Source organism: Cynocephalus volans, chromosome 5 (assembly GCF_027409185.1).
Source record: "Cynocephalus volans isolate mCynVol1 chromosome 5, mCynVol1.pri, whole genome shotgun sequence".
NCBI lineage: Eukaryota > Metazoa > Chordata > Mammalia > Dermoptera > Cynocephalidae > Cynocephalus > Cynocephalus volans.
This window is the reverse complement of record NC_084464.1, coordinates 124,521,696-124,547,231: the sequence shown is the minus strand read 5'-3', so window position 1 is coordinate 124,547,231 and position 25,536 is coordinate 124,521,696. Positions and strand designations below refer to the sequence as shown.

The 25,536-nt window shown below is 34.9% G+C and overlaps 1 protein-coding gene across 15 annotated transcripts in view; it reads left to right on the top strand.

Annotated features, from left to right (window-relative positions):
• The window catches only part of TRDN (triadin), a 387,419-nt gene that overhangs the window by 151,959 nt on the left and 209,924 nt on the right, over positions 1–25,536 (top strand). For all 15 annotated transcript variants that reach the window (XM_063096118.1, XM_063096115.1, XM_063096120.1 and 12 more), the window contains exon 10: positions 5,355–5,432. In XM_063096118.1, coding sequence (XP_062952188.1) covers positions 5,355–5,432 — 78 coding nt within the window. The remainder of the gene's footprint in view (positions 1–5,354; positions 5,433–25,536) is intronic.

Sequence of the window (25,536 nt, the reverse complement as noted above, 5' to 3'; positions counted from 1 at the left end):
CTTTCTTTACTGTTGTACCTCAGTGATTTCATTTATACTATTGTCACCATAAACACCTACAACAACCCAGCTAGAGCAGATATTATTGTTCTCATTTTACCCTGAAACAACTGAGACCTAATTTAAGTGATAATTGCTTGTTGACTGTCTGTCCTCTCCGCAAGACCAAGTCTCTCCATGGCAGTTAGGCATGTCTTGTCCATCACATACATCATTGTATCCTCAGTGCAAGCTTTATGCATGTTGTATAATAACTACTCAAGGAATGCACATTAAAATATTTAATGAATGCATGGGGGTCTGGACTAGACATCTGAAATCCCAATTCATAGATCTGTGCAACGTACCATATACAGGACAATATATTGTAAAGCTTAGTGTCATAAGCTTTAAAAATGCATCTCTGTTGTTAAGGATAAGTCTTTGCAGTTAAGCCTTTTGCCCCTGACTGCAGGAGCAAAGCATTAGTTTTAAAAAACTGAGATATTGGACAAAAAAATTCTGCAATCACATGTTCTATGATAGGACAAGGCAGAAGTTATAATGGTAAGAACTGTCTTGTTTTCTTTTTCTTTTTCTTTTTTTTTTTTCCTCCTTATATTCCCACCAAATATCTGTTTATGTCTCTGGTCTTTTCAGTCTGTGTCTTTCGTTCTCTGCCTTTCTCTCTTGTTCTTTGTCTGTGTCTCTGTGTCTGTTTCTCTTTCTCTCTGATTTTCCATCCAGGTCTCTTTCACACTGCTGTACCTTTCTTTGCATAGGACTGTAGGGTTGTTCTTGGGGCTGAGAGGCTTGTGGCGAGCAGAAACGGGATGCAAAGTGCAGTGGTGAAATTTCGCAGCACACAAGTGCTAGGCAGAGAGATGTCTATGGTTGAAATAAAAACTTTCTTAACCTGTCCATCTCAATCAAACTCCTGAACTTCTTTTGATGCTTCCCACTTGCAGAAGTCTCGGTTTAACTGGAAAATTTGCAAATCTGGGACTATTATATGAATGTTAATTCAATTTTTTTAATAGATGGGGTCGGAAAGGAGGAGTTGTTGGCACGTATATTACTATGGTCTCTTTACTCCATTTGTATGTGGTCCAAAGAAACTCGAAAGTCAAGGTGTCCCTATTAATACAGGGTCCTAACACAATCACATCTCAGCCTAAAACATAAAGCTTATTTAATCAAAATTGTTAAATGTTTTTATTTAATTTTAGTATTGTTAAATTCTAAACTCTAAAAATATTATTCTACATGTTACAAAAAAATAGTTTAGGAAACTTTATACCAATGTATATGTAATTTTACTACTGTAATAAATTTGACTATCATTTCCTTACTAAATACACAGCCTCTCACTTTGATTTTAGTCATAGATTTACAGATGCCTTCAATGAACCTAAAAGAACAAATTGGGATAAGAATTTGTAATGTTTTCACACCTTACATTTTTTAAAAATGTAAATGAATTTTAACTCAGTGGCCACTTACTAGTGATCCATACATTTTCCCCATCCCATCATCTACTGCTTTTATTGTTTGCAGGACTGAAGGTCCTTTGAAAGTATAGACCTCTGGGTGTGACTCTCAATTCCTATGGAAAATGCAATGAGGACTTACAGAATAAAGTCTATTTCAGGCATTAGAAAAAAAAAATTTCAACATTTGTTACAAGATATAGGGGATAAGCTTCAGTTGTCTAGAAATGTTTTTTGACCAAGGAATCTCATTCATAAAGACACTAGATAGATTAAACTTTAGAAGGGTGAACTGTGTTATTTTCTCATGCAATCTGAATTCAGCTCATAGCCTCCGACTTCACTTGCGATTCTGAGTAATCCCATTCATCATTTCTAGCAAAGTAAACATCAGTAACTTAGATTATCAGAAGGAATGCACACTGTATACTATCCCCAACAGAATTTGACTAAACCAAAAACAACCAAATTGACATGTGTGAGAAAAAACTAAGAACACCAAAATATTGGCAGTTTACAAATATGCCATTCAGATATTATGGAAATAAGCCAGCCAAAATCACTCAAAGAACAAAAATAAAGCCAACTTCCTACGTTTGAATGTCGGAGGGATTTTCAGTTAATAGCTTGTAAAATGAAGGACGCCTTTAGAGCTCCGTTGTAAATTTCAACAACTTAAATCTTTCTTTCAGAGAGTAACAATCCTCAAGAATTCCAAAGGAATATATTCCTAATAAAATTGTAACACTCTTTTTTGTAAATGAATTCTATTTCCGTCATGTTCAATTTTATCTTTGTTATTGTTTTCTTTCTTCAAAAGCCAGCTTCAAATCCTCTTGTGTAATTAGATGGGATTTAAATTGTAAATACGTTATGGGAAAAAGAATTAATATTTTGAGTATCTACTATGTGTTGGGTGCTCTGTCATTGAATTCTCATAACATCTCTAAAACCTATACTCCTTTTATAAGAGCCCTAACTGAGGCTTGGAGATGACATGAGATTTTCCAGTTTACATACCTTGTAAGTAGTGGAGCTGAAACCCTCACTTATACCCATTTGACTCCTAAGCAAACAGTCTTTATACTAAATAAATTGACTTTCATTTTTAAATTATATTATAAATATAATATTATATTTAATATAATTTATTATATAATATCGTGTGTAATATATAATATATTTATTCACACAGAAAAATGGTCTCTGATTTCAATAGGATTATTTGAACGTAAAAAATGATTTTCTGTAAATCAGTACTAAAGTCAAGTCTCATGCTCAAGTATGACCTGCCTCATTTGTTTCCTTGCTCCCTAACACAACAAAAACTTGTCCTGAGTTAATAATTTCCTGCCAGGGCTACTGATCACTGTCACCGTGGAGGCAGGCAGTCATCTGCCTTCTTCTTTTTCTCTTTAAGCCCACTGCCCCATTGCATCTACTACCTCCCCACCATGTAGTCAGCCATTTCAGACAGCATGATAGATTGATTACATTTGTAATGAATTTCTGATATAAACTGGATATTGTACTTTCTGCTGAAGCACCAGCTTGTTTGTTATAATAGATCTACATATTTTGGCTTTTTTTTTTTTTTTATCACATACTCTACCTGGAATCTCTCCCTTCCCCTGCCCCCTTCTTTACCTAGCAAATTCCCTTTCGTCCATTACTTCAATCTCCTCCAGGGATCTTTCTACAACATCATCCCTTTATATATTACTTATCATCATCACACCATAATATTATGATCTGTCTACATTCTGTCTATATGCCTGTTTTAGCCAGTATATTGGAAACTTCTTGAAGGCAAGTTGGGGTTAAATGATCTTTCGGTGTTGGTATATAGTAAGTGCTCAGTAAGGTTTTACTTTAAAGAAATAATTACTTTATAGTCTCTCCAGGTAAATCTAAGAGTATTTCATAGTGTAAATTATGTGTAATTCCCTGAAGAAAGAATTTCATATATTTTATAATAAATTTCTGAAGAGCTCATCAAGACTGTGAGAGACTATGATTACACATTCACTCCTGTTCACAGAAGTATACGATGGGTTAGAAAGCAGCTTAGATTCAACAGGCAACAGTCTCAGAAGATATTTTTGAAATCCTTAACATTTAGAAACAATTGATTTATATTCATGGCTTTCATCATTTAATTGACTCCTTCTTAAATCTACGCTCTTGATAGGTTATTAAAAACTGCAAAATACCATTTGAACTTACAAATATTTTTTTAAGAAGAGTTCTCAAGCAAGGCTTAGGAATACATCTTTCCAAGTATGTATATATCCCTTTGACCCCAAAGAAGGTGGAAACTTAAGGTGGCAGCTTCACTCTGTCACTGTTCAGTTGCAGTCATGAAGTCCTTAGAGAAGATAATCCTTATGCCAGCCTGAGGCAGCCAGAGAGGAGCTTGAGCACTGCACCTCTGTAGCCTGCATCGAAATCCAGCTCCACTGCTAGGAGCTGAGCAGCCTGTTCCCCTGTTCCCCTCAGTTTTCAAAACTATAAAATGAGGATGAAACCTACATCCTAAAGATCTTGTGAAGATTAAATGACTTAATACATAAGAACTGTTGGGATCATTGTTGGCACATAGTAAGCACCATATAAATGTTATCTAAGGAAAACTAATGTGGATCAAGCTTCTTTTTAGTGTTCTCAGCCTTACTTTTTCTTTGCTCACTAAAAAAAGAACTTCCATGTTTTATCATGTTTCTGTGAAATCTTTGCTTCCATGAGGAAAAAATATTAACAATAATATGTACTGATATTTTTCTGTGTATATGGCCTGTATGTTATAAAACAATATGCTTTGCTTTTACGCATACTTGAACATGCTCAAGCATCAAGTCTATGAGTTTAACAACTGGCAGAATATTCTGTAATGAGTGGATACTAAGTTGTACTCAGCATGAAGGCCTAGGCTTGGAACGTGGTATGTGTGCAACTCTGATTGCACCGCTTGCTAAACTATAATTTGCTTCAGAGAACTAATTTTGAAGATTTCTAAAAAAGGAATACTTCTAGTAAGAAGGCAGATCTACTGACATTTGATAATATCTAGTTGTCAGGGAGATTTTTAAATGTACACAGACCCACATCAATTCCTGGATAAAAAACACGTCAGGAGTTTGTAGAATAAAAATTAATGATAAAACACTTTTCAAGCATTTCACATGGGATTATATATGATAGTTAATGTTTACAGTTCATGGCCTGGATGGTATTGGTTAATTAAAGGAATCACTTGGAATAAAGAAGCACTCAGAAATGATTGTGAGGTTTTTTACAGTTCAAAATAAGCACAGAGACTTAAGAGAACCTTTCAAGATTCTATAAAACTGAATATATTTTCCCTTTGGCTCATTATTTACTTAACGACAGATCATTTATTTTGGCAGGAGAAAATGTACCTATTCAATATCAAAAGGCCTATGAATTTCAACCTTCTTTTATGGCCCTATTATATCATTTGAGACTTTTTAGTTAAATGAAAAAAAATGGTATTTTTTCTCTAAATTAGGATTTCTCTCGGCTTCTATGATTTTTAGTTCCATAATTTAAAGTGCATATTGAAAATAAATTGCTTTATTTGATCGCATGTAATTTTCCATTAATGAAGTCCAGTAGATATATTTAACATTGTATGTACATCTATGAAAAATAATATATTCAGCAATAGTTCTGAAGATAAATGAAGCTGTGAAAGTATCCTCTTAAAGATCTCACTTAATAACCGTTTTCTTATTGCACAATAATATGAATTTATATTCAGTATTATGAATTATGTATGTAGGGGACAGATCTAGCTATTTTAGTTGTGGATATTAAATTTGTTAATACTCTTTTTCAATACCTGCCTCTGCATTGTATGCACAGGACAAAGCCCAGCCATACCTCCTCCGTTACCAACAGAACAAGCTCCCATGCCCACTCCAGCATCTTCTACTATTGAAGGCAAGTACTTTATTTTTATTTTTTAATAAAAATTTCTATTGCAGTTAAAATAGAATGTAGAAGAACGAAACAAAACAGTAACAAAGCAACATCAAAATAGAATATTTTACTACATGGTTTTAGTATGTATAAACTATAATTTACTTTCTCTGAAATTCCAATTTGATCCTTTTTAAACAACCAAAAATTTCTCGTTAAGATTCTGTATTGGTGACCTTCAGCTTCCAGAAGGATGACCAGCTTAGTACCCTGGAAGCTAAGCCAGAAAAAATAGGGACAAATGGATAAGAGCTGCTTTGCAATTCTTGCAGTTTTAACACAACTTGTTTGATTTGATGTCTGAAGATTCTGGTGCCAGAATTTCTGGGTTTGAATTTAAGCTCCATTTTTTACTAGCTTTGTAAACTTAGGAAGTTACTGAAATTTTGTGATGATGACTTTTGTTATCTCTAAGATGGAATAAGAATAACACTGACCTCCTAGGACTATTGTCAGGATAAAATTATCTGTATACACACATACATACTCCATAACTAGTGCTATATACAATTAGTAGTTAATTCGACTACTACCAATTGATTCTTTAAAATTTGATGTTCCAAGATCCATAAAATATGGAGAGGGGAGTGCCATAATCAATTCTGCTGGAAATTTAAAGTCACTGCTCCAAGTATTCATTCATTAATTTATTTAATTGTTATTTATTAAATCCTAACCATGGGATCATGCCAGATATTGTTCAAAGTACTGGAGATTCATAGATTAATGGAAAAGTTTCTGCCCTGCCAAGACTCAGTTTACATTAAAACATGCAAGTTTTAATTTAAGCCAAGTGTACCTCTAATTTTTTGCAAGAGTGCACATGAAGATTTCCCCCAGATCACAGCCCCCTTTCCGCCTCTAGCTCCGTTTCACACTGGAAGGGACCTTCTGTATGCATATGTGGACACCCCAGCCAGCTTGTTCAAGATCTGTGTACTCTATTTAACAGCCATGTTCTGGCTTTGGCCACCCCTTGAGACTAGAAGTGATCACATTTATGAGGATTCATCCAGGAACAGGCCCATGCAGTTACTGACATCAGAGTAAGGACTGTCTGGAAAAATATCTGAGAGTCCTGGGATCTGGAGTGTATAAGAGAAGAAACTCAAAGTGACTATATCCTATCAGCGTTACAGACTCCTAGGCCCAGGACAGGGTGCAGTCCAGCAGAACCCTAAAAAGCACATGACCTCCAGGATTGCCTTGATTGCTGGGTTCTAAGAGATGTGCTGACTATCATGATGTGGTAGGGACCAAAAACACGTCAGTACAAAGTACTGTGAAAGCTTAAAGAAGCAAGGGCCTAGTTCTGCTTGGAAGAGATGAAGAGGACTCTCAGGAGAGGTGAATGTACAGCTTAAGTCCCAAGAATAGGAGTTCGTCAAGCAGGCAAGGGAGGCATGAGCATTACAAACACAAGGGTCGGCATATGTGAAGGCACAGAGAAAAGAAGGAAAGGAGTTGGGTCCACAGAAGTATAAGTAGTTCAGCAAGAAGAGAAAGGAGGAGGAGGGGAATGAAGAGGGCTTAGGAGGGCTGATAGAAAGGCGTTTCGAGGGCAGGTCATGAAAAACCTTGTAAGCTAAGCTTGCAACTTATTTTTATTTTTAAAGCCTTATTATAAAACACTGATAGTAAAATAAATTCCTGATATACACAGTCTGCAGATACATTTATTGACATTTTCTGTTCATACTTTATCTAGCCCTTTCCTTCCTTCTTTCCTTTTTTTTAAAAATTTTTTTAAATTTCTGGTTGTGTTTGCATTTTGTTAATCTATGACTTTATGCTATTTCACCCAGCCAAGCAATTTTTATTTTCCTTTAAAATTTTTGATACATTCACACAACTCAAAATTTAGAAGTTTCAAAAATGATGTAGGGTAAAAAGTTTCCCTCCTGGCTCTATCCTCCAACTACCCAGTTCTCTTCCCTACAGGCAATGGATGTTAGTTGGTTGTATATATACAAGCTCTAATGTTTCCTCCTAAGCTAAAAGATTTCTTTTTTCTATACAAGATGGTGACTTTCCATTGGATGGAATAGACATGCTTATTTACAAAAATTAACTTGGTGTCATGCTACTGGCTAGACCCTAGTGGCTAGTATGAGATTGGTTGCAGGCACTTGGGATAAAAATAGTCCAAACAAGTTTTAAGGTCTGAACTAAGCAGTGGTATAGTTGATAGAGAAAAGCATATGAATCAGAGAGATATTTGAACAGAGAATCAACTGGACTAAGTATCTAATTGGATATAGGTGTGTGGGAGAACAAGGAATTAGAATGATTCTATGCTTGCTGGATTAGATATCCAGGTGCACAGTGGTGCCGTAAGTGGTGCCATATGGTGGGAAACCATAGAAATAAAACAGGCCTGGGGAGGAGGAACAGGAAGGTGACAGGTACAGACTCACACATGACAGTTTCCCATGGAACACCCAGGTAGAATTCTAAATGCATACATGCAACTCAAGAAAATATTATATGGCTATTAGCTGGAATTATATGCTAATGTAACCTGTTCTCTCCTCTGTTGCTTACCTATCTTCTCCCTCTTAAACACCATTCCAAAAATGAATCTCCCAATATTGAAAAGAAAGTGTCAGAGAATTTCAGTTCATGTCACGTATCCTCCAAACCCCTCCTACAAAGGTGATCCAGGTCCTATTGACCATTTCTTGTTACTTAGAGAAATGGTGGGAACTTTGTGCCTTGGAACATGGTATAGTGATTGGCAGCCTCTTCTCTAGAATTACACAGATCTGGGTTTACATTCTGTTTCTGTCATTTTCTACTTGGATGACCTTAAATATGATGCCTAAATGCTCAAGTTCTTTATTTATAAACTACTGATATCATTATTACTAAGACAGAGAGGTGTTCTAAATAAAGTTAGAATAAAACTATAACTGCTGATTTTTTACTTGATAAGAACAAACTTAAGAAATTCTCCTATGACTACATATTTTCAGCTTAGCACAACTTTTCACAAATAGCTAGTAGATTGGCAGCATCAAAATCATCTGTAAAGTCTGTTAAAAATGCATATTCCTACCAGATGTTAGATCTAGTGAATCAGATTCTCTTGCAACTCAGAGAATAATAATCTACATTTTTTTACAAGTTCCTCAGCTGAGTCTTGTACACAGTAAATTTTGAGAACCATTAGTTTATGTTTATGAGTTACAAATCTTACAGCTCCCATCAATAGTTTTACACTAGCCATCAGAACTTGGTAGCTTGCTCCAAATAGTCCCTTATTTATTTTCACTTTTTAAATTAAATTCAAATGCCTTGGTGAGTGATGCTTTTTCCAATCGACCATAGATCCCAACGATCTTTTTTGGCTATACATTTATGTTTCACATTCAATAGCCAGGGAAGGATCTGAGCAGTTGAGCAGGTGAAGTTTCCCTAAAGTTATGTTCTTACACCAGCATGTTCTATGTACTTGTCTAGCCAGATCCTGACCAAGCCATCCATGCCTGTGGCTATGCTCTCTTCAGCTCATGTTTATTTAGAATATTATGTTTGCTACACCAGTATCTATTTTACAGTGGACATTCAAAAACCTAGTAAAGTAGACATTGTTATTAACAACTAACAAATGAAGACTTCAAATTTATTTGTGCTAAATAAGTAAATAGTAGGACTGGGACTCCAGCCCTGGATTTCTGGTTCAATGCCCAGAAATTTTTCTGTTATATTACAATGCAGACATTGGAGTTTGGGGATCCTCCCCTCTTGTCTTCTGAGACAGCAATAAGTTTTGAAATAGGAAGACATAAAGTTTAACCCTTTAGATTTCATGCAGTTTTACAATGGAAACATCATGTACTGTTGGCAGTTAAGAGTACTCTGCAATGCTTCTCAAAATTGAAGGTACTCACAGATAATCTGGGGATCTTGTGAAAACACAGATTTTGGTTTGGTAGGTTTGGGTCAGGGCCTGAAATTCTGCCTTTTTTTCAATCTCCCAAGGGTTACTGATGTTGCTGGTCCAGGATCACATTTGAGAAGCAAATTTCTGGATGATTTGAGAGTGAGGTGGAGGGAAACTATATATATATTTTAAATGCTCCTAATTTAATATTAGTCACCCGAGGGACCTATAGTTAGCCAAATATCCTTCAGAATGACTGGATTGCCTTTCATGGAGAAATTTTGATTTCTCATTGTCTGGGTAAACACAAAATGTTTCATGCCAAGTACCTAAGCAGTCCAGAATGGTTCACAAGGGAACAAGAGAAATGCTAATGGGAATGGGGTGGGGGTGGGAGAATCACATTTTACTTGTAAATTATAACAATGTATTGTATAGTATGTAACATAGTTTGGCTTTGCCAGCTACACAAATTGGATGAATTACCAGTTGCAAATTTTAAATAAAATTCTCATGTAGCCGGTTAAGGCAGTATTGTATTAGTACCAGTCTGAAAAAAAAAAAAAAAAAAAAAGGAAGAAGAATTTTGTTTGGTCATTGAAGGCCATAATTTAAGGCTCACGAGCAACTTATTCAAAGATGCCAAATCAACTGAGCTTCTTGAATATATAGAGAATGGTCTAGATCTAGCCCAGGGTATGAAACTTTTGTTTCTTGTGCAATTCATCTTCAAACACATTTTATTTGGCCCAGACTGGTCTTTTACTTATTTATTTTTAAATGTGACTGTCTTGGGTAGGGAGAGCTTCCCATGGTCCACAGTTTCCATGCCTTCACTTGGCCTGTTCACTGACTTGGATCCAGACATCATTTGTGTGTGAGAGAGAATTATGTAAATACAATTTCTTCTTGATGTATAAGTTCTTAAATTCCTGATCAACCTTGGTGTCTTACTCTGATTGGGGAGCCGTAACACAATACCATGAACTGGGTGGTTTAATAACAGAAATTTATTTTCGGATAGTTCAAGAGGCTGAAAGTCCAAGATTAGGGTACTAGCATGGTTTGGTTCTGGTGAGGGCTCTCTTCCTGGTTGCAAAGGGCTACTTTCTCACTATTTCTTCACATAGTAGAGAGGAGAATTCTGCTGTCACCTCCTCTTCTTATAAGGGGAACAGTTTTATTGGATCAGGCTTTACCCTAATGATCTCATTTAACTTTAATTACCTTCTTAAAGGTTCCATGTCCAATATAATCATATGGGGGATTAGGGCTTCCAGATATGAATTTGGGGGGACACGATTCAGTCCATAGCACTTGATAAACTTTAAGCTTAATCAATAGATAGGTAAAGCAGGTTAAACGTTTATCTCATATAATTAGAGTTAAGTATTTCGTTTTGAGTAACCCATGATTTTGCACGTCTCATTTCTATCATATATGGTTTTAAAAAACATAAATTTTTAGCTTTCGTCATCTTCTTTACATGCTTTTAATTGATAGAAGTTAAATATGTTTAAGTCTTCTTAACTGTACTAAGCTGTACTGAGTTTATACTGAGGGTAATAAAGCAACAAAAACTCTGTGTCATCTCATACTGGCTACTGTTATGCATCATTTACCTGGAGAGTAAGCAAGTGATTTAGTACAAGTTTTATAGAACTCAGTCAAAAAAAAGTAAAGAGAGAGAGAGAGAGAGAGAGAGAGAGAGAAGTCAGAGTTGAATTTCTTTTGGAGCTTAGACTATAATAGCTCATGTGACTTGAGATAATTTGACACAAAACTGACAATTTACTATCTTCTGGCCCCAATGTTTACAGGGCAAGAGACAGCCTATAAATAATAGTGTCACCTAAACTTTCATCGATTCTAATTCTGTTGTTGTTGTGAGATGGACATAAATCAGGAAACTCAGATTCCCCAATTTGAGGCAGACTTAGATAGTCAGATTATTCAAATGTTTGGATCCAACTTATCTCCTCGCAGAGATTCATAAAACACCAAGTAGTAAATGTTCTACCTATCAATCTTTCATTTGGAAAAGGATGTGTCATTTGTTAAGTGGGACACTTAGGCTCTATCATTATATTTAAAGAGTACTTTAATTTGACCTTTCATCCTAAAACCCAGTACTAGGTTTAAGTGAATAAAGTAGCAATGTTTCAGGTTCACAAGTCTTTTGTCAGTATCTACTTTTAATGTTCTGAAAAGCAGAGTCCTTGGACTTAGGCTGCTAACACTGAGCAGCTTCCCAAAGAGTTTATATTAACAGACGACGCTGAGATCATGGGCTTTGTCAGGGCTTGCAGATGTGCCTGGGACTTCATTAACATAATTGATTAGGAACTAGGACATATTTAGTATTAATCAAGCTGTTTTTAGTGAGGCTGATTATGCCAGTCCTCTTGATGCACTATTTTAGTCTGAAACTTCCTTAGGACCAAGAAAATGCATGAAAATGGCTTTATGTAAAAAGGAGGAACTTGCACATTGCACTAAAGTATGCTATTCAATCTGAGGGATATAGTTATGACAGGTCAAAAAGTATGCACATAAACATATTTCAATTTTAATGTTTTTAAAAAGCAGAGCTTATGTATAGACTGGATTATTAAATTGGTTCAAGGGCATTTGGAAACAATTTGGAACTTTATTGGTAGAAATCAAAAAATCGTGAACCTTGTTACAGGGGGAAGCACTCTGCACATCCGAAAAGCCCTTAAAAGCCTCTTTATGCTCTCATAGCACTTGGGAAAAAAAATGAGTTTCTCACTTCGATCTGAGAGGTGCCGGTGTACTTCTAATTGCAGGCCACTTACTTAGTGCCTTGAAGTTGTGTCTTGCCTTCCTTGGATTTCACTCTTCTCCCCAGATCACATGCTTTGTACACCATAATGAAATTTTTATTGCTTTGAAACTTAAAAAAAAAAAATTTCAGGATAATTATTATATTCAACATTATACAATGTAATCATTTTTCGTGGCCCTTTACCAATTCCTGGCTAACCTCCCCCCTCCCCGCCCCTCTTGGATACAAAGAAACTAATTATATATTACATCACTTGTTTCCTTTGACTTCTACTATATATTTTAGAATATACTTGGCCAGAGAAAATTGGCTACAATAGCCTTAAAAGATCTCATTTAGAAACCACTTCAAGTAATCATTTTGGTCATTGTTGTCATTTTGTATTTAATTATGGACATTACTGACTAACTTAAATATGTACCTATCTTAAATATAATATTAATTATCATAATCTTTCAAAAATTATTAAATTTTGTAACAGAATTAATTCTCGTGTCTATCAGGAGCTTTTGCTGAAAGGCCCAAAAGTTCAAAGAGCCGCCGTAGTTATCCATTTATTACACAAATAGAGCCAATCAATGTGAGTTTTTCTCCCAAATAATACCTTACAATATTAACATCATAGGTGTATTTAACACCCAACATGACAGCCCTTTTATCATCAAATGTTTGTCAGCATTTCTGCTAATCTCTTATGCCAAGTACTACGTTTTTTAGGAGGAATTAGCCCCTCACTGCTCTCAGAATCCTCAGTGACCAAATAGGACAACTATCAGGCAACATTGCCCATCCCCTCCCCAATGATCAAGAGAGGCAGAAAACCTGTTTCAAAAAAAATCCCTGTATAAGCAAAGTTACCAGATATGATCCCATTCATCTTTAATCAACAATGCTGGAAGATATTTTTCTTTCCTCCTACTCAACACAGACCCCCAAACCCCATTTTTTGTCCTTGATCACTGAAGAATTAAAGACTTCTGCCCACATGTAATGACTGGGTATTTAGTGTAAAATTACCAGGACTCCTTTACTGTGGCAAAGATGTGGAAAGAAGAAGTTAAGTTATACTTAAATTACCTATAATGTTTTATTATATACATGCAAATTGCATGAATGAAGTCAAATACAGCAAGGTGAATAAATACCAAACACTTTATCATCTTCTTGAATAAAAATATGACTGGTACTAACTTAGAAGTGCACTTGTAGGTAATATTATAAATGCTATCACTCCTATGTGGATGAGAGAACTTTAGAGAGAAGACCAGAGCTCTACCACCCAATCTCAGCTTTGATACTGATCAGTGGTACGATCATGGACAAATCAATTGACTTCACACGATCAGTGTTTCTTTGCCTGCAAGCCATGGGGACTGAACTCAGTCTCTAAAGTCCCTCTCTGCTTTTATACCCAAAGATTTCACACTTAATTTTTTTCATGATGGTAGATTGGTAAACAGAGTGAAACCTCCATGGCTTTGCCTAGTGGTTAAATAGCTACTCTAGATGTGTAAGGTATGGTTGTGGCTCCGATAGAGATGTCAAGCTGTTGTGGCAATGGATAATACTAGGAAGCATTATTTACTGAAATACAAAAGTAAGTTGTACAGATCATAAAGGCTGTAAAAGTTAGGAGCAAGATGATATATGAATGAGTCAAGGCTAAGTAGTAAAACTACAAGACTTGCATTGGGCCATAAAGAGCAAGTTAGTTGGATTCATATAGATAGATAGAGGAGAAAGGAGCATTGTAAGAAATTTATTGTAGTTTTTTACCATAGGATGCATCTGAGGACAATGTTCTACAGGAGCTAGTAATATTTTACTTACAATTTTATTAAACCAAGAATTTTATCACCATAGTTCTTCGGTGAGATATATTCTGGGAAGTAAAAACATAAAATAATAAAATAGAAATTTGGCCTCAGTTCTTATTCCATTAACTCTATGACACAATAGATTTTATTGAACTTTAGGCCAATATAATATTTTTCTTTGTTTTGTGGTGAAATATACTCACATTTCTGTGATTTTTAATAGGATTGACCTGTAGCTATAAATTTTGATAAAATATATAAACCAAACTATGTCTAGTACTTATTTAATTTAGAAAGTTGCTAAGGGTACTTAAAAAAATAACACATAACTACTTAATACATTTTCTAGCACAGTTAGGTACTCAACCATTAGTTGCCATTGCTGTTATCATTATCATTTGTATATCAAGAAATTTCTTATTTACGAGGATACTTCGAAAAGTTCATGGACAAATAGAATTAAAAGATAATACGAATCTTTACATAAACTTTTTGAAATACCCTCTTATATAGCAAACCATTAATTTTTATGGTGGTTTTTATTGGTATCTATAGAAGATTATAAGGTAATCGCATTTACAACATTGGTCAGTATACATGAAACTCTAATTTTTTAAATACAGGACTGAAGCCATATCTTGAAAGTTTGTGTACACACAACTAAAACTTTTGCACATCTTCACAGAATGTGTGAGCTTGTTTCTTATCAAGCAATTGATAAGAGAGTAGTATGATTAGATTTGCATTCAGATCATTGTGTCAGCTGTAAAAAGGGTGATTTGGTGAAGGGTGGGTTAAAGGATTTGAAGTATAAGACAAATTTAGGAGGCTACTGCTCATAGGGAAAAAAATATGCTACTTTTCTGTTAAAACGATCACGTCTTACCCTCAAAACAACTAGTGAATATAATTTACATAATTTTACAGAGAAGATCAGAGAAATGAAGTAAATTGCCTAAGATAGCACAGCTCTAAATATGGTATAACTTGAATTGGAAACCAGATGTCTGTTACCAAGGCTCAGTTTATTTCCATTATCTTAGAATGGTGATTAAGCATTAAGGCCAAGCATAATTGATAACATTTTTATCTGACTTGGGTAAGTGAATGGCATTAAGAATAGAAATAGGTTTTGAGAGACACTAATGACTTCAATTCTCAGCTTGCTGAGGATATTGGTTCCCTGGAACACTCAAATGTGTGATTAAGAGAGTCTAATGAATGCAGTATTTATAAATTTAAGCAGGGTTATGGTAGAGCACCCCAAGGCTAGCCAAGCAGGAAGCCTTTATTACCCCTATGCCTGAATAGGCAGGGAAATGGAGCGATTCACACACCCAGAAAGCCTTGAAACTTTGGCAAAGAGATGCCCAATCAGAGCATCTGTAGGTCATGTCCTTCAGCAGGGGCACACAACCACCAACACTCTGTAAAATGATGTATGTAATATTGTCTATGAGCCAGGGAGGAAGATAGGGAATAAATGTCCATACCTTGTTCTTGTTCTAGCTCTATTATCTTTTGATGTTGCTCCCATAGGCCAAAACAACCCAAATTCAGAGGACACGAGTCTTGGTTAACATATTCCATTAAGGTCAGGGTAGAGAATGAATCTCAAGAGAAAATGGTGACTGCCACATGTCAAACAGGATGTTGGACTTGATGTACAGAAATGGTTGTTTCCCATAGACAACCAAATCTCTGAAAGTCTGGAATTTGCAAAAGAGGTAGATACAGGTATTGGAGTCATAAGCTTGGCCCTAGCATAGTATTTCCTAAAGTTTGTTATGGGGAACTCTAGTTCTATGATATTCTTAGCAGAAAAAATAATTTTGCATGATATAATACTCTTGGTCAGCATACTGATATATTTCTTCCCTGGACATTCACAATGAACACTTGTATATCAAAGGATCCAAGAAATTCTGTATAAAAAAATCTGTTTAACTCTTTTTTAGTTCAGTGATTCCAATTTTTTTAAAATCACATAAACATTTCTATTCCTGATAGCACTTAGGAATAAGTGATCTCAAAAACACTGTGTCATACAAAGGTTAGTTCCAAATATAACTGAAGGATAGGTCAACTATGAATGTGAGTGAGACTATCTAACATGCAAATTACACTCAAGAAAGGACAAGTGGGGTACACATTGATTTAGTCAGAATTCTTTAGACAAGCAGAACCAATAGGTCACATCTGTATATCTGTAACTATCTATCATCTATCTATCTGAGAGATAATTTACTTTAAAGAATTGGCTCACACAACTGTGGGGACTGGCAAATCTGACACCTGCAGACCACACAGGCAGGCTTGGGACACAGAGAAGAGTGGGTGTTGCAGTCATGAGTCTGAAAAAATGTATGGAAGCAGAGTTTTGTTTTGTTTTCCCTTAGGGGACCTCAGTCTTTTCTCTTAAGGCCTTCAGTTGCATGGATAAGGCTCACCCACATTATGAAGGCTAAACTGACTTATTCAAAGTCTGCTGATTTAAATGTTAATAACATCTAAAATGCCTTCATAGCAGCATCCAGACTGGTTTCTGAACAAATAATTGTTACCATTGCTTAGGCAAGTTGATGCATAAAATTAGCCATCAGAAACCTTTTGAGAAGACAGACTGAAAAAGCCAAGGATGAGAGAATATGAAGGAGGAAAGCTGACCACGGGGCTGGGTCCTCCAGAGAGATTTATAGGATGAAGACTGACCAGGGTTCTTTAGATTTGCCATTAGAAAATCATGGTAACCTACTCCTGCCTCTAAATCTTCTGTCTGTCACATACAAATGATATGTAGTAGTCAGGAGTTGGAACTGAAGTTCCAACTGTAAGATTAGTGTTAGTTCCCTAAACCTATCAAAGGCTGGGTTTCCTCATCTGCAAAGTGATATTTTTGAAATAGGTGATATCAAAAGTCTGCTCCACCTCCAAAATTTTATCATGCTTGAGGAAGGCCTTTATCTCATTCATTCTTTTTCCCTCCACACATGCACATTTATTTCATTTCCTCTGTGTTATACAGTGGGCTAATAAATACTACCAAGTCAAAATGAATCCTCTCTTTCAGACTTAATTTCTCCAATATTGTGTTGTTATTTAAATTTTTTTTTAATTTTGAAATGATTTTGCATTTACAGAAGAATTATAAAGATGATACACAGAGTTTCTATACACCCTTCAGCAAGCTTCCTCAAATGTTAGCATCTTATTAACTATGGTTCACTTACTAAACCTGAGAAATTGACTTTGGTACAACACTACTAACTGAACTACAGACTTTATTTGACTTTCACTTTCCAATAGTTTGTAAAAGATTATTATTATTATTATTTTGACCCCTAAGGGGATTGCAACCCTTGGCATGGTGTCTCCCGCACCGCACTCAGCCAGTGAGCACACCATCCCTATATAGGATCTGAACCCGCGGCCCTGGCGCTCCCAGCGCCGCACTCTCCTAAGTGAGCCACAGGGTCAGCCCAAAGATTATTTTTAAAAATTATAACTTAACCACTTTGTGATGGGGACACAAATATTAAAATAAGTATCCACTGCTTTTCTCCTCCACCTTAACTTCTAAGGAATACAGTAGATTTACTTAGTCAGCTCCAGAGTATTTGTGTTCTGCTCAGATATGCTGGGTTAGCAGAAGAATCAGAAGGCACCCAAAGAGTTAAATTAATTCATATTTGAATGGTCTACTCTCCAGAAGAAAATACAGGATCTGGATGGTGAGAAAAGAGGTCAAGAGGAGAAAACAGGAGAGATGCATGAGCTGGCCTAAGTTTTTAATGGTGTTTTTGGAAGAAAAATGAGTTTGGGGGAAGCAGCTGTGATGAGGGAAGCTTGAGAAGCTAGATCAAGAATAGAATCTTTAGAATATTTGCTTTGGGTCATACGATGCTAGCGATTTGAGAGATTTCAGTACAGATTTAAATTTATCTTTCGTCCCTTCTTGGAATTTTAGATTCTTGTTCCTTTTGATTGCAACACTGTGCTAAGGTGGGTCTGAGATACACAGTATTCCAGTTAATCCATATTAGAACAAGTGCAATTCAGCTTAGTATCAGAAAGGAGGTAAGCCCTAACAACTGGCTTTTGAGTACATTTTTTTAAAAAACACAAAAACAAAAAGGTGGAAAAACATCAAGAAAAAGGAGAACAATGGAAAGAAATGAGAGTTTCCCATGGATTATGAAATATAGCTGCATTTTAGTAGACATTAAATGCATTTCATAAGAAACTTGTTTCTCTAAACTTAGAACTTTCCTCTCTTATTATACTGGTTTTGATTGTCCATTACTGATTATTAACAAGACCTTTTGTAAAAACCTTTCACTTTTTCTCACTAACCTCTATAGAAGAAGACAGAGCTTTGTTTTTCTTCCTCTCTACATCTGCCAGTATAGCTAGGGACCTCTGTCTGTTTTGATTGTCCAGGAGCGGTAGGTTTTTACTCTGGAATTCAAGGAGTGGCCCCCAAGATGGGGAAACACAGTAAAGGAGCCTTCTCTTGAGACCAGGGCCAGTTTCCTGCCTCTGCCCTCTTTTATAACTTTTATACTCGTTGTTTTTTCCTTGTATTTTGACCTATAAAGGACCAAAGAGGAAGTAAAGGATGAGACGGTTTGTGAATCTGAGTGAATCTGATTTGCTAATAGCTTTCTTATTATGAAATTCTGATTGAAACCCTCTTGGGCCAGCAAGCTTTTCTCATAAAACATTTTATAAGGATCGTTTTTCTCCAAAGCTCTTGTTTACAAGTACCAGTTTTTCTTTATAAAACATTTATTTGCTACTAAATGTGTCTTCCTGTTATACAAGCCAGTTGCAATTCCAAATTATGTTATTTCTCTTCTCTAGAACCATTGAGAAAAGTGGCTGCATCTTTATGGCCAGATCTGTTTTAGCCACATGGAGTAAATCACGATGGCAAATGTTCACTTAATAAAGGATAAGAAATGCTTCCTTTAATTAAGTGAGGATTTGGTGTAACATCTTTAATCCACTAGAATAATCTTTATTTTAGAAAAGAGAAGACGTAAAAATGTGTTACTAGTTTGGTATGATCCATGAGAGAGGGTGAAATTTATGTAGCTCATTAGTTAAAATAAATCTGAATTCGACATATTAAAGCTATTACAACTTGAAAAATTTTAATTGTTGAGTGGGTTCTTGCATCTGTTTCAAGAATTGATATACATTAGGCATTTTTTTAAAATTGATAAGCTTTAATTGAGAAGCAAACTTATAAATGTGGCCAACATACTAGTAACTGCTGGTAATTTTATTTTTAAAATATTAGTTAATTAATTATTTTTAATTGTACATTTTTATGGGGTACAGTTATTGTTTCAAGACATGCATATGTTATATAATGATCCAATCAGAATAGTTAATGTGTCTGTTACCTAAACATTTATCATTTCTTTGTGGTAGTAACATTGAAGATTCTCTTTTCTGGCTGTCTTGAAATATACAATACCATATTATTAGCTATAGTCACCCTAGAGCACAGAAGCTATTCTTCCTATCTAACTGATACTCTGTAACTTTGTACCAGTCTATCAACCTCTTGTCATCCTACCCATCCCTCACCCCTTCCCAGCCTCTGGTAACAACTATTCTACTATTTCTTTTTTTTTTTTTTTTTTTAATTTTTTTTTCCAATTGACCCATGATAATTGTATATATTTATGGAGTACAATGTGATATTTGGGTACATTTGTACACTGTGCAGTGATCATATCAGGGTATTTAACATATCCATCACCTCCCACATGTGTCACCTGTTTGTGTTGAGAACATTCAAATTCCTCCAAATTAGCTACTTGAAGTTGTACAGTAATGTGTTGTTGACTGTAGTCTCCCTACATTACTATAGAACAATAGATTTTATTTTTCCTATCTCTCTACAATTTTGTATCCATTGACCACCCTCTCCCCATATTCCCTCCTCCTAACTAGTCTCTAGTAACCACTATTCTACTCTCTACTTCTGTGAGATCAATTTTTTTAGCTTTCACATATGAGTGAGAACATGCAGTATTTCTCTTTCCGTGCCTGGCTTATTTCACTTAACGTAATTTTCTCCAACTTTTGGTAATTTTAAAGTCAAATCATATTTGAAAATAACTATTGAGTCTTTCCAATTTGCTTAGTAAATCAAGCCCAAGATTCTCAAGGATCTGTTATAAAAATAGCACTCTCTTTGAAATGGTACTTTAAAGTAATGTATATTTTGATTTTGAGTTACAACCAACTTTTTCTCTAAATACCAATAATTTAGTCATGAGAACGAAAAGCTCAATTTTCTAATGTTTCTAGGCATTCTTGACATTTTAAATGTAATGAGGTACCTTTGCAATCCATTTCCAACTACAGATGAATGTAGAGAGTAGATGGATAAGATATGGAAAAAGTAATCTTTGATAAATAGCATGATATTGAAAATTAAAAGTTGTTATTTATAAGATTATAAATAATCTTATATTTATGTTTTCCTTACCTTTGTAAAAAAAAAAAAAACATTAGAAAAGTTTACAATAAAAGATCTTGAGCAAGCAATGATCCTGCGCAAAAACTTGAAAGGATTAAAAGTGTTTTTCAAGAATTTCCAAATGGCAGCACCACCAAACAAACAAACAAAAGCAATTGTACTTTAAAGAGTTATCCAAAGAAACAAGTGCATGTGGACTGAGAGCTTCTTGCTTGAGTGCAGGTCAACAAACTTTAATTGAGAATTTGCTTTGTGTATGTGCTGCCGAAGCGAGCACGAGAATTTGCTTTGTGAAATGAAAAAGAACTGAGTAGAAAAGTAAAATACAGTGTGTCCCTCACTCCTCCCTCGCCCCCCACCTCAAATAATGTTTGCCTTTCCTGTTTCACATCTATATAGAAAATGAAAAAGGAGAGATGTGGTGATCTTCATCTGTATAAATGTAATCTATTTAAAATTAATGTAATTACATACCTTAAAAGCTTTTTATCTTTTTAAAGGATTTGGGGGAAATCTACCTTGTCTGTTTTACATTTTAAAATATTTTTTAATGAACATGGAAATTTTGCAACTTGAAATGTATTAAATAATCTTTTTCTTTGAATTCCTTTTTGCATGCGAAATTCAGAAACAGAAAAAAAAAAAATAGTCATTCGGTCAAAGAACTTTGGTTGTGAGAGAGCCGAAAGATAAGTTTTCCAACAATGAGGCAGAAGGTGGCGCTGCTTTTCCGCCCATGCCTCAGTCAGCCTCCAACCTGGAGTTCCTGCAAGGAATTTTAAAAAATAACTCCAGCCCCTGTCAAGTGGTTTGACATAAAGCTAAACAAACATTTGTTGATAGAAGTGAGCAAATTGTATATTTGAAAGTCTGTGGGTAGTCACTGAAAAGTACTACAGAATTGCTGGCTGTTTGTTATTCTCTGTTAATAGCTGATAAATGAGAAGAGCTGGCATCTAAGAATAATTCAGCTATCACTAAAGAAATGTCAAGGAAAGGAAAATGGATTCAGGTCCTGAAAGGCCAGCTTAGTTATGCCAGATAACTCAAGTCCTTAATTTGGAGAGCCTTGCTCACATAGCAACCTAATTACAATGGGAAGTGAGGTACTCTTAACTATGTTTCTATAATGTTATATTCCTTCAAGAGTCCCAGATAAAATTTAGAGGAAAATTTTGGGGGGGAAAAAAAGGAAAATAATATTTGTACTGAACTTTTTTTTTCTACATCTTCTTCCTTACAATATGATCACAAAATCCAGTGAGACACTTGACACCACCCAGCAATAGCCAAAGTTCCTCTTATACTATCATTCAGAATCATATAACTTCTCCACTTAAAATCTCTCAGTGGTTTCCTCTGTTAACCACAGTAAAATCGAAAGTTCATGTCATGAGCAACAAGATTCTACAGATTCTACATGATCTGTCACAATACATCTCTGGCTGCTCCTCTTAACACTCTCCTCCCAGGTCCTCCACTCCAGCCACACTTGTATCCAAGCTTTCTCAAGCTCTTTTATATAGATAGATAGATGATAGATAGATAGATAGATAGATAGATAGATAGATAGATAGATAGATAGATAGATAGATAGATAGATAGATAGATAGATAGACAGACATATATATATGTCTGGCGTGCTCCCATTTCAGGATCTTGGCAGATATTTTTCCTCTGCTGAAGTTTTTTTTTTTTTTTTTCCCCAATAACCCAAAGATCTTCCACTTTTTTAAAGACTCTTTTCAAATGTTACCCATTCAGAAAGGTTTACCCCAATTTACCTTATAAAAAAAGCAATGCCACCTCAAAACGTCTCATGTTCTAATCCTCTATACCAAGTTTTATTTTTTTTCTGATCCCTATTCATTTTAAGCCTATAAAATGAAACTTTCTCTTGCCTTAAACATGTTTAAGCCATATCAAAACCAGGCAACAAACCATAGCTACTTACATGCATTTTAAGTTACCTGGTCCCAGCAAAATTAGAAAATAAATGTAAGAAAATGCATATTTCGTTTGGGAAATATGGGAAGAACTGGTAAAGAGGAATTTAAATACATTGTCTTCATTTCCCTGACTTTTACGACTAAAGACAGAAGATTTATGATTTACCTAGAGTTGCACAAAGCAATGGCTACTAATCATAGCAAAACTGAGACTAAAATACACTTCTTTTTCATTGCAGCACAACTCTTACTTATGTACATTTAGTTTATTCTTACTTATGTACATATTTTTCCTGAATTTTCTTAATACAAAATATTCCAGACATAGACACCCTAGATATAGAAAATAAGAATTAATTTGCATTTACTCAGAGAGATCAATAAATATCACACCTAGAAAAATAAAAATTATATACAGTCAGATATCTGTTATTTGTAGAATATAGTAATAGCTTGTCATTACTATTATTATTTTTTGAACATCTACTCTGTTTCAGGCATTTTAGCTCAGTTATCTCCATTTCTCACAACAATCCAGGAAGGTAGGTTTTCTTAGCCCAAATTTTCAAATGAGGAAAATGAAATTCATTGTGTCATAGCACATTGCTTAGTGTCACACAACCAGAAAGGCTCAAGGACAGAATTCAGACTAAGGTCACTGATGCAAGCACCTGTGCTATTTTCCTCTCATGTCCCACATCCCTCTGTAGATAACAGTGGGAAAACTCCATTAATCACTCATGTAATTGAACTTATCAGCGTATGTGGAATTTTCCATGGTCATACTGTGAGCTGGTTTCCAGGGCAATCACTGCCACTCTAGAGAAACAAGGTGACATGATGGGGATGGGGTATGCTGGAATGCATTGTTATAAAAGAAACAAATCCTTATTTACTTGACTGGAACCAAAAATACATCAATCCTGGACATAAAGTGTTAGAAAAGCATCCAACAGATATGTAGAATTTGGATAATCTCTGTACTAGAAAGGCAAAGAGGGGAGGAACAAAACATAAGACAAAAATGAGACAGATTTGCATTTGTTTCCTCATTCTGCTAGGAACTGAATCTTAGAAAGCTTTACAATTGTAATTAACTACTGCGCTTCTCTGGCTTTGAGATGGCACAAAAACATTTAAAAGCAAGAGAAAAGCCCATTGTAAGAGCTTAGAAAGTAAAAAGTAAGTCATTTAATTGTTCTTTCATCTGATGTTAATTTATGCAGAAGCTAATAACATATTTGTGGCTCAGAGCTGTTCATTGTAGGGAGGATTTCTGTCTCATCCAGCCTTTCCTGTGATCCCTGCTAGATAGAGCCATCACTTCAGGGCTTCTGACACTTGTCAAAGAAAGGCAATATACTGATAAGTTCACATCCTAGATATATTTAATTGCTAACCTTCTGAAAACCAATGGTATTAAATGCTCTAATTCTTCTCTAGCTGTTACAAACAAAACAGCAAAACAAAAAAAAAAATGGGAAAAGAAGGTGAAGAGGAGATAGAATATGTGGGCGCAGAGTCTGGTGGAAAGGGAAATACTGCTGTTGAGGGACAAAAAAACAGAGGAAGGAGTTTCATAATAGAAACGTGGGCTACTTTTGTATCTAAGTTGGCTATAATTAAATTGTTAAGTCTTTCATAAATGAAAAGTTTAATTCCACTACTGCCAAGTCACCTGTAGAACAGAGACAATAATGCCTGAAAAAATGCAGAATCTTCAGAAGTGGATGTTTTAAATGAAATTCATCATGAATAAAGTAAGTCCCATAATGACAGTTTAAAGGTCTTATTCATAAAAATGTTATTAAAGTACTTTATTTATACCTGCTTTTTGTAGACTTCTGCTCTTATTCATGACACACAGTGTATGGCTATAATCACAGGCAGTGTATAATGGAAGCATTAATTCCATCTGAACTAAGGCAAGAATACTGTATCTCCACAATAAAATCCCAACTATATTAATTTAAAGGGTAGAATTTATTGCACAAGAGTATGCTCTTTTTAAAATATGAAAAGAATGCCTTCCCTCTTATGGCCTCAAATATCTACTTTCATTCTGAAGTTTGGTGTCAGATTGACTAACTGGCATGAACTTTTTGAAGAAATCTTTATTCATCTATGTTATAAAACTTAGAGACTTGGATATTGAGTTGTGATCTTATGGTGACTATGGCATTAATTTTGAGTACAGGTTTAGAAATAGTTACAAGTAGTCTGTATTTTAATTAACCTCTTTTCTGGTGCATGACATTGGAGGGTGATATTTAGTAAATGCCTATTCAATTATCTAGCATGTGCATTTATTTAGCTAAGATGGAAAATGCTCTGCTACATAAAATTTCTCCCAGAGAAGCAGAATGTAATAATACTTAAATCAAAAGTATCTTTATTCAGAATTTTAAATATGATTTGCATATTTAATGTAAATAAACCTTTAGGAAAAGGCAAAGTAGACTTCAATTGGTTTATTTCTAACTCTGGAACTATCAGAATTTGACTTCTTGACTTTTTATTTCTGATTGGATGAGCTGTAATAGTACACTGTAGACACATTTAGACTAAGTGTGAATATATTTCTCCCTACAACGCTAGATTATTTCTAGAAGTCATGAAAAGGGATTCTTTATAAATTATACTTCTAACACTGAAAGAAAGTGTTATCTTTGATCTTGTAGGTAAAAAAGCTCTATACCTAAGGGAATGAATTAATTCCTGGATTTAATAAGATGCAGTCATTAGTAGACAACTTAAGCATTCATCCTAGAAATACACATGGAATTTCTTTAGCATAGCAACAATTTTATAATAGTTCTCAGTAACGAAAATTTTTGAATACATCTGTACCTGAGACAAATGACAAATGGCAAAGAGAAAGGTATTTGAAATATGGTAAATAACACTAGTAATTTAAGAGAAAAATCAGTCAATTCCCAAAATTAACTGTACTTATTACTGCCTTAAACCTAAAATCACCGAACATTCCATTTTAGCAACTACTTACTAGTATATGACTTTGTTATTTGAAATGATACTTACCAAAAAAATATTCAGGGTTGTCCAATTGTTAAAAGGCTATGGTAACACTTGAGGTTCTTTTTG